General features: G+C 40.9%; 1 protein-coding gene across 1 annotated transcript; it reads right to left on the bottom strand.

Annotated features, from left to right (window-relative positions):
• Positions 1 to 2,451: 2,451 nt before the first annotated feature.
• cmtr2 (cap methyltransferase 2) lies at positions 2,452 to 10,284 on the bottom strand. The gene is made up of 3 exons (XM_026169344.2): positions 10,211 to 10,284; positions 6,861 to 8,129; positions 2,452 to 4,629 (listed from the first exon to the last, which is right to left on the bottom strand). Exons 2-3 carry the CDS (start codon positions 8,115 to 8,117, stop codon positions 3,580 to 3,582), a joined length of 2,307 nt encoding a protein of 768 aa, XP_026025129.2. The 5' UTR covers positions 8,118 to 8,129; positions 10,211 to 10,284; the 3' UTR covers positions 2,452 to 3,579.
• Positions 10,285 to 10,822: the final 538 nt, after the last annotated feature.

Here is a 10,822-nt window from a genome sequence, read left to right as displayed (position 1 = left end):
CTCCGTTTGTAATGCTACAGATCTGCTGTGAGTATGAGCTACTCCTAGTTGAAGATTTTGAGAACTCCGGTAGACCATTCAGCAGATATTGAGCTCTTAGTTCCAATTTTATCTTCTTCTATCACAAAGATGATACAGCATCTGGCAAAACATCTGTTTTGACAGCTTCATCAACTGACCAAATATCATGAAGGAAAACATGCTGATATATTCATCGAAGTGATGATGGTTGATGGAACTGCTTTGTCAAGCAGACAGGTGGGACCTGACAAAACAACTGAGGAGAAGCTGTTTGTCAGTAATAGGCATACAAAAGACTGTCTTATCATAGATGGAAGTAGTCACCCATGATGTCACCCACTAGTACCATATTCAGTCCTCAACTCTGGCATTTTGGCCACAATGTCTTTGTTTTTTTGTTGTTTAAAAAAATCAGGGTGAGATGGATCTGTTATGAAATTATTTTCCTTTTGGGGATTTGATTAATAAACAGACTTGTTTTTGTAATGGCAGGAGTCACACCCCCGCTGGTAATTCAGGTTTAATCCCTTTGATAATCTTTTAGATTTTGATCGTCTTTTTATTTGCTTTCTGATAGTTGTATTAGAAAAAATGCATAACTGCGCACAGAGGGTATTTTGTAAAAAAGGGGGGGAGCCAGTTTTATTGTACTGTTGTATCAATCATGTGTTGGATGATCCTTGAAGTCATGTGAGGCCTAAAAGTGAAAAACACTGTTGATCAGGTAAAAACCTGCTGCAGAAGCTGTTGCGGAGCTTTTTCAAACACTTTGCAAATTTAATGTGAAACAGGATTATGAAAACTAGGCACAGAATAAAACCAAGAGTTTAGTAGTCTTTTTGTTTTGACAGGTATGTTTTTGTGGAATGTTAATACTTTCCTTACTACAACCCATTTTATTTCTGTCACAGATTAGCGATTGAAGTCACAGAGTGAGACTAACAAGCAAGACAGCTTGTCTGAAAGTGAGATCAGACAAAGAAAACTGACTGAACTGAGCCGATTCCCTCTGATGAACATGTCCCTCCTCACCAGCATCTTCCTGCTGTCTTTATTTATTTATTTTTTTATTGTTGCATAATGAGAGTTTCACTGTCAACATCTTTACTCTGCAGACACAGGAGCAAGTGGAGAATCTCTGTTCAACCCTGAAATAAAAGCAAAAATCAAATAATCAAATTCGTTTGTTTGCGGTCTGTAGTCTCTCCTCACTCAAGCCGATCGTCCGTCTAAGCCTCGCTGTCTTGCAGATTTCTTACTGCTGAGAGTCGAACTGAGGTAACTAACTGACCGTGCATGACTTAAAGTCCAGAGTGGCCCGTGGTCAGAATCAACAGAAACAACACACACGCAGTTATTTGGTAGTGTGAATGTGTGTGTGTGCATAATTTGCAAAGGCAGAATGGAGAAGAATATTACACAGAGAAAGAAATATATTGAAGTTACACCAGTCCCTCTCTTACACACTTTTTAAACAAACCTATCCATTTTTTCCTATTTTTGCTGGATTAAATCTCCTAAACCGTACATCTGTATGAATCTCTGTGGTCTAAATTGTGTGTGGGGTGGTGGTGTTAATGGAGACGGGCAAAAAGGGAAAAAAGATTAGTGGAATATAACTTTCCGATTCTGTCAGTGATCCGGTTTTCAGCTATAATCTGCAATCAAACTCAAATGGTATTAAACAAAATAATGAAAATCCAGACAACTTACTTTTTACAATGGCAGTTTTTAAATGGTTTGACCCCATTACTGACCCATATTACAGATTAATCTCACTCGACCTATACTCACATGAAAGATTTGTACCGTTTCATTCAGATTATTTCAGGGTCACCATCCTGGTTGCAAACCTGTCTGAACTAATAAACAACTATTTATATCGGTTTAATTTATTGGTTTGTTTTTCTGAAACCTCTGAGGTGAACTTTCTGCAGTTAGGGTGATTTAACAGCTTCTTCTACATTGACAGATGCTGACACTAGGTTATATAAATGTAAGTGGTGTATTACAAAGATATCCACCAATGGCTGAACAGATAAAGCAACAGCTACAATATGATGGTGGTGGAAGTGCTGCTTAGTCATTTGGGAGATACTCTGTTTCCACAAATGTTTGTACATCACAAACAATTGCTGCACCTATTTCCTAACAAGCTATAAAGAAATGACAAGTAGTTTAAGAACTTTGCGCAGGACCGAGATCATGTTGATCTTTTGGATGCTCCTTTTTAAAGTTGGCTTCAAAAAACATCTGCCTATATCTCACTTTGTCCCCAGCATCAACCTTCTGTCACACCATGATCTCCATCCTAGAGAAGCACCATGTGTTGTTAACCTGGGTCTCAACCAATCAAGTATCAAAACCTCATTTATCCGAGCTTGGAACTAACTAAGTGTGAGCCATGAAACAACTGCCAGAACATTCTTCTTTTTTTTTTTTTTATTTAGTGTTTATTGAACCTTTTGTGAAAAAAACATTAATTTGCATATATAAAATTTCATTTTTATCATACATTTTTTGCAATTTATTGCTTGAGAGTATTGTGGACTTTATTTTGGTTTTTCATTGGGAGAGAAAAAAGAAATCACACGGATGATGTATAAGTCTCAAAAACTCACAAAAGCTGTATGTATCAAATATGATACACATGACTAGACATTAAGGAGTTAATACACTAGTTGGGTTATCTTCAGACTTAAGTAAACTAGCATTCTTAAAGAAAAGAAAGCCTCCAAGTCCTTTTTTTAAAGCCACTTTTCTTTTTACATTATTTTTATAACAAAATATACTCCTAATTCAAATTATACTGAAAAAACAGAATAAACAAACTTAAAAGATGACAAATAAAACAAATCCCACAACACTCCCCCCTCCAGCTGTACAGAGCATGACAGATGGAACTTTTTTTCTGTCCGTTGACAGTACAAAGTTTTCCTCACTGGACACAAATGAAATTAACTGGAAACAGTAATCTGACGGAGAGCTGCATAAAAGATAAAAAGATACTCAACACAGTGGGATTAAACACCGTGTTGATGCAAAATAGCAGGCACTTCAGGCTCTCTGTGATGTCAACTCAAAACATCCGTGACTAACAGGAGGTTTGGTGCCGACAGCTGGACCGCTGTTTATTTAGCATCCTGAAATCCCTCTGAGACTTTGGTCATGGACATTTTCTGCTGATCAAGTACTGAAAGTAATTTGCATTTTTTGCCATGCCACGTTTGTGACTCCACTTGATAGATGTCTCACATGTGACTGCATCCATCAAGAGAAGTCTGATAAACGTCTTCTGACTGCCAGCGTCGGTTCGAGTTGAAGCACACTAAAGGATCTGAATATCTGGAGGTGTGTTGTAATAAATAAGTGAGAGGAGTGTAATGTTAAATCAGATGAGTTCATATCAACATGCAAAAGCGATTCGGTAACTAACTGCTGAAAGCTCATGCAGCTGAGCAGTCTGCTGATTCCATAAGCAAATAAACTGGACTGTAACATGATGAAACTGCTTCTGAAGCGAAAGAGTGTATACCACAGTGACAGCCCACCAAAGCGCTATGCCTGCATGAGCAGATGCAGCTTCCGTTGGATGATTTCAGAGTTCACGGTCCACAGGAAGTCAGTCAGTCCTCCAGTGAGCAGCTCCTCCATAGGAACAAACTGCAGCACCTGTCTGTCGCCTCCACCAGGCTCATTTTTACCCTCCTCATCTCTTAACAGCTGGCTCATGCTCTCCCAGACTTCAGTGAGAACCAGCAGCATTTGGGCAGCGGCTTCAGGGCAGAAGCCAACACACACCAGCACCGTCCCAAACCCTCCAGAGGGGGGAGGGCACTTGAAGGAGACGGAGCGAAAACATGCGTGCAGGCAGAGCACAATGGCTGCCGTGACACGGGTGAGAGCAGAAATCACAGGCAGCAGCAGGGCGTCCCCAGAGCTCAGGCTCTGCAGGGCAAACATAACACAACTTAAGAGCTGCCGCTGATACAGTGGCTCACCATCGTGCAGCAACACCGAGCCTCTTTCAGGAAATGAAGGCTCTGCAGAAAATGTTAACACTAGATCCTCAGCTTGGCTATCAGAGATCCCCCAAACCGAGCAGCTGCCAAACACCAGACACTGCGTCTTCTTTTTGCCTCCTAAAGTGTCGGCTTTAAAGACACACTGGCCTGCAACCTCTGACAAAATGGAGGACGTGCAAACCGCATGGCAAGAGTCACAAGAAGTCACGTGGGTCCAATCTACAGCTGTGTCCATCAGTGCTTCGTTCAAGTGGTTTAACAACCCTCCATCACAGAACGGAGAGTTTTTGACTGCAGGCAGAGCAGTCCCCACAACAACATACCACGAATCCGCCTGACAGTTGGACAGGGGTCCCTCCAGCTTGCAGTCCTTCCCACTCTCCTCAGTCCAGTGTCTCTGTATCCAGGTGCCATGGCAACCCCTCTGAACACGCTCCCTCCAGCTTAAGGTCTGCAATTCCCTCCGCTCATTGAAGGAGCCCGTTTGCTTCTTCTGTCCCAGAGGCCGTCCGGCTGACACGCTGCAGCAGGCAGGAATCACGGTGTTACGAGAAATCCATCGACTTCGCGGGAGAAAGCACACCTGCACACAGAAAGACGTGATCAGATTTAGACTTCTGGGAGCATCACACTAGTGTTGGGTCAGAGTATCATGTTTTTTAAAAAAAGGCTACATTTGGATTTAAAATGAATTTCAGATTTTTGCTGTAATTTGTAAATTGTTTCTTAAATAAAAGTTGCAGCCTAACCGGATGACTAACCTAAAAAGAATGAAATTGAAAATTAAAATATAGAATGAGTATTCAAGCCATCTTAAATATGGATTTCTTTCAAATTTCTTACAGCACTATCATGTTGCTTGCACAATACGGAAAATATTGGAAAAAACATTTTAGAAAAGAAGACTATTTTAAAATGACAGGAAGAACTATTTTTTTTATACACGTTAAGAGCCTGAATGTGTAAACGCTTCTATGAACAGGCTCTGAAACTCACACATTCTCGTCCAGCTCCGTAAGTCTGACTCAAAGTGCTAAATGTATGTGAGACCGCATCATAAAAACGCACACACACACTTTTTTGTTTTGCTGTCTTTAACTTTTTTCTTGCACAGTTTTGTATCACTGCAGTAACTCCCTTTGGGGAAAATGTAGTTCCAGTTGAAGTGTGCGCATTCCCAAGCGGACTGAAAAATGAAGCCAACACAGAAACACCAAAAACCAAACTTTTCTAACTGCCACTCGAGGCTGACTCCCCAAGGACTCACGCATTAAGATTTGTGAATTTACAGGGTTCGGATGCATGTTTGCAGCCTGGTTTTGGCCTCTCCGGGAATCAATCCAACCTCACTCCGAGATAAAAACTGCAAGTCATTCTTTTATGTGTAAAGCGACATCAAGCTTCATTATATCAATGCTTGTCTAGCTTTGCAAAATAAAATGTATTACACACACCTGAGTTTACTTAATTGGAATTACAGCTCATTTAAATCTCATTCCAGGTAAGTTTGAGAGTCATCTGGCTGCTGCACTTGTTGGTGCACTTGCTCACACACACATCGGTCACAAATGAAACAAGCAAAATAATATTAATAATAATTAGCTGAAGCAGTGTTCATTTTGTTGACCAGCAATTTTCGTCAGTGACATTTTTTTCCTCACGAAAACAAGACAATAACTAAAAGCTAATGCAGAAGGACGAAAACTATGATGACACTTTGGTCAACAAACAAAAACAAGATGAAAATATTCTGGAAAGGCGTGATCCGATCAGAAGTAATTAAGTTGTGTAGAAGTGCAGAACGAGTTTGGAAGTGATTCACATTTCTCATAAAAAATGTCGAGAGGAAGAAAAAAAAAACAACACATTTCGCATTTGACATTGTGGAAAATTCTCCCCGATGACAACACAAACCTTTTCACTGTGTATTTTAGTCAACTTTACATTTAGTCTACCACAATTTTATGATATTTAGTTGACTAAAACTAAACTTAAACTAAAGGAAGATACCTAAATTATAACTAAAAGTAAATCAAAGTAAACTCTGAGTTGAAGACGTTATGTTTCCATAAGAGCAATGAAAGGCCGAATGTGAGAGAACAGGAAAGCATGGCTGTCATCAGAGCTTTTCACTTGCATCGACTCTCATTTGGAAACAAAGAAAAGCTGCTGTTGCTGAGCAGTGATTTGCCAAACATATAACAACATACATGTGTACTGAACAGTCTTGAGTTTTCATCTGCATCCCACCATAGTTAGACCTTAAATTTTGAAATAACTAATCCTGAAATTATGCTTTAAAGTTTAAAGTGAGGGCGTGGCTGCCTGGAGTGACAGGTGTGCTGACGTAGTTGAGTTTATTTCTCTGTTAGGCTTCTCAAGGACTCAGGGGGCTTTTTAATATCATAAAAGTTATTACCAAAGAAATTATGAAATTAGGGAAAGGGGCATAAATGTCTCTGTAAATTTATGAAATTTGTCCAACAGTTGGAGAAATTTCACCCTCAGGGCTCAGTGAATGTTTAAACATAAATTTACAGCAATTGATGGAAAATGTTTCTTAAGTTTTGTTTTGTTTTTTTGTATCCCGACCAAACTGGTGGAACGACTAACCCTCATCACCTTTTCTAGAGCCATGATTGAGTATAGCCAGTAGTCAAGCCAAATTTTAGGCTAAATTGTGGGCACAACATTATTACAGCACTCTTAAATCCTTCGAATCCTAATTAACTTTCATAAAAGCTCCCAAACCTCTGCTAGCTGGATATTTAGGTTTGTATCAGCTCAGTTTTCTATCATCTTAAAGCATCTTACCTGGAAGCGCCGTAGGTACTCCTGAGCCACACAGTCCCTAATGTGGTCAAGCCTCTGCCTCTGCTCTGCGCTCATACCTTTAAACAGTTGCAGGTTCTCTGATATCGTCTCTACCTGCAGGGTGTGGAAGTATGAACACACTTCCACATGCTGGCTCATGAACGACTCCGGGATTACAGAATTCTGGAAAAGTGCCTCCCTGTCGGCTAGATGTGATCCATAATTACGAATCAGTTTTGAGAGCAGAGGCCTCACAGCCTCCTTGTTGTCATAGTTCAGACACACAACATACACCTCAGAGTTTCCTGCTTTGCTGGTGGCGGGTTTGAAGACAGTGACAGACTGAAAACAGCAGTTCAGCAGGTAGAGCAAGCAGACGGACGAGTGTTCGTACAGGGTGAACATTTTTAGTACAAAGGAGCCGCCGGGGCTCAGGAGCAGCAGAGCAGCTGTGGCCTCGCAGTAATGTAGTGACGCCACCAGTGCCTCCTGCTCGTCGGGGTTCTCCTGACAGTCAAAGCTTCCATCTGCCGTCACCAAATCAATCCTCCGCATGTTAGACACAAAGGTCTGCAGATCCAGCAAATATTGCTGGATCATGATGTTCCCTGTGTTGTCTGTGCCGAAGAACCACCAGGGCAGCGTGTTAGCAATTAATCGATCATCTGCGATGGTTGTGTTTCCCCCGTTGGCCTCGTGGTACGGGTTGAGGGTGTTAGCAACCCAGTTCCAGTCACAGTATCGTGTGGCCTCACTGGTTTTGAGGTAGTGGTTGAGAGCGGTTATGAAGGCCCCCGGTGCCTCACACAGATGGACCGTGTTCAGCTCTCCGTTTTGAAGAGCCTCGTTTGGAAGAAGTTTAAAGGTTCCCAGGATTTCGTAGAACTTACACCACGCCTGAGTGCAGATCTCTGCGTTGGCAGCAGACCGGACGGCACCGATCACCTTCCCGGCCCGATTGGTGGAGCTGGTGTGCTGATGCCACACCTGTACATTTTTGTCACTGAGCTGGTTCTTCACGTCATTCAGCGAAACCTTCAGGGCCTGCAGATGGCAGTGCTGTTCCGGTGCGTGTCTGAGAGCAATGTTCGGGTCAGGAATGCACCACTCAGACCCACTGGATGGTTTCACATACGTTCTAACTTTGCTAAAAAGACCTTGCATCTCAGCCAGAGTTTCAGGGTCAGGTGCCACCATGTTGTTAAAATGTTGCTGCTGCTTGCCAACTTTCCTCCTGGTCCCATTGCCTGTGCTCATCCTCCACACTTCCTGTGGGGAAAAAAAGAAGGGTAACTGACTGATTAAAAAGCCAACCTGCTTCATCGGTTTTGACAGAAAGTTCAATATAATCAGGCCTTCTTTGCTTCCTAAAAGCTGAAAACCCAGTCAAAGATTAGAGTTATTATAAAGAGAACAGGTGTTTATCCACTTTTTGTGCTAAACCAGGTTTTATATTCAAGCTGTGAGCACAGTCATGGGGCATTTATTCTCTAATTTGAATCTTCTTCTACATAAAATTGATCAGTTGAGCACCGCCTGTTCCAATAATGACCCTCTGAGATGGGTGTTAGATATAACTGCAAGTTTAAAGACTATTGCTGCAAATTAGACTAGAAAGTAATGTAGAGTTTACCTAAGCAGAGTGCTACGAACAAGGGGATGCAAAGTCTGCAAACATGTTGTGCATAGCTGTGCCCAGGCTGAATGCTGATTGGTTGAAAAGTGGGCTAGAACAGGCCAAACTGAAGCTAATTTGTAGACATCGTGCTGTGGGCGTCAACTTTAGCACTGTTCACACAAATTAATTTTCTGCTCAATCTGTGATGTAGTGAGCCGTGTGAAACACTATAATGGGATACTCAAATAAATTCACCAACCCGTGTAAGTATTGAGCATTTTATTTAATGCCTTTAAAATTATTTACAGTCAGAATTAAATTACCAAAGCTAATGTTTTACTCACGAGCGCACACGATTTAGATCACAGCGCCGGGCAGGAGGAGGTACTTCTGGGTCAGTCTTAATGAGTCTGGAGTGACTCAGTGATGAACAATGTTTGCTAATCACAGTATATTAATCTGTTATTTGTCATGAATCACACCGATAAACTGCTGTGCATGAAAGTCAGCTGTTCCGCTCAGTATTTGTAAACACTTCAGTTACGGTTAACGTAAACTAGACGGAAAACCAGCTTGTTACTTTTAGCCCTCCGTCACTGATGACATGATGTGTGGATTTGTTTCTTTCTCTGTTATCAGAGTACTCAAAAATTATGGATGAATTTGTATGATTTGTTTGTTTTGTCTGTCTTTGTTTTTTCCCAATTTAAGATTACATTTTGCACTTGATTCTGGTTCTGGATCGGAAATTTTGGATGGGTTCTTTATTATGTGTGAGAGAATCTCAGCCTTGGCTGAAGTATGCAGTCCCCGGCTGCTCTTGATTTTCCATACAAGAAACCGGGGAGGAGATTAAACGGCCACGACAAGCATTTAGAAAATGAAAAATAAAACTAAGTGCTGTGACTCTAAACTTAAAAATCATAGCTGAATCCAAATAAACTAATTAACACTCTTTTTGCTTTAGGTACATGATACTTATAATAAATAATGAAATAGATAAATGAATAAAGATACGTTCAACAGAGAAACCATGAACGATTCATACTCACAGCCACTTTATAAAGGTACAATTATTCAACTGTCTGTTACCACAAATGTCTAATTAGCCAATGACGAGGAAGAAATGTGATTTAAGTGACTTTGAACGTGACATGATTGTTGGTGGCAGACGGGCTGGTCTGATAATTTCTGCTGCTATGCTGGGATTTTTACACACATCCATTTCAAGGGTTTACTGAGAATGGTCTAAAAAAGAAAGAATCTCCAGTAGTTTTATATGACAATAAGTTCACTGTACTGAACTCTTTTAAAGCATCTTTGGGATGTGCAGCAACTATTTGATGCTATCATGTCAATATGGACCAAATCTCTGTTTCAGGCTCATGCCATCCTTATCTTTAAAAAACATGAAATGAAATGAGAAATTCTGATAACACTGGGATTATTGAGTGTGTAAATAAACCTGCGAGCACGCGTTACGGAAAACAATCTTTACACAGCTGTGTGTTTAGGGCTTTATGAGTACTGAGCAGACCTCTGCGTGATAAACTGGATGCTAAATCGGACACTTCCTACGGAATCGAAGAGAGTCCGGGTTGTGTCTCTTCGGAAACATTGAATCTTCTCTCACAGCGTGTTCAGACCTTTAAGTCTTTGAGGAAGAAGGAAAGATGTTTCTATAACGCTACTGTATAACAGAGACAACAGACAACTCTGAGCAGAAACTCACCCAACTGCTGATGTTGTTGTCCGGAAGAGGAACCTGCGGGTCACGTGATATACAAGATCCCGCGCATGCGTGAAGCCGAGTGGGTGGGGTTCTTTCTTAAAGGAGTATGCCGCATAAATTTGGTGGTGAGATTGTTTTTAAACTTCACCAACATTATCATTCAAAAAGAGTTTATTATATATGCTGCTCAAAAAAAATAAAGGAGCACTTAAAAAAACAAAATCAGAGTATAGCATCAAGATAAACCTGTAGGTTGTTGATCTGCTCAGTTAAGTTGAAGTTTTAGATGTTGGAGGCCACTGACATTTTTTCCTTCTCATCCTTTCTGGCTGTTTTTTTTTTTGCTAGTAGTTTTTTTTTTAAGCGAGGGTCAGTGTCTCTATTGGTAGAATGAGCTGGACCCTACATAGGTTGCACAGATAGTCCAACTCCTCCAGGATGGCACATCAATATGTGTTTCCACATAGTTCTGTAAGAGGATGACTGGTGAAATCAGAGTCTCTGACCCAACAGTGAACTTGTTGGATTTGGATTTGCATGCATCTTTTCAGCCAAATTACTCACAGCGACCCGATCTGTGTCATCATGTTATATAATTATTAGAGCTCGTTC

This window comes from Astatotilapia calliptera, chromosome 1 (assembly GCF_964374335.1).
Source record: "Astatotilapia calliptera chromosome 1, fAstCal68.1, whole genome shotgun sequence".
Taxonomy (NCBI): Eukaryota; Metazoa; Chordata; class Actinopteri; order Cichliformes; family Cichlidae; genus Astatotilapia; species Astatotilapia calliptera.
The sequence above is the reverse complement of the archived record's forward strand: the minus strand, read 5'-3'. Positions and strand labels throughout refer to the sequence as shown.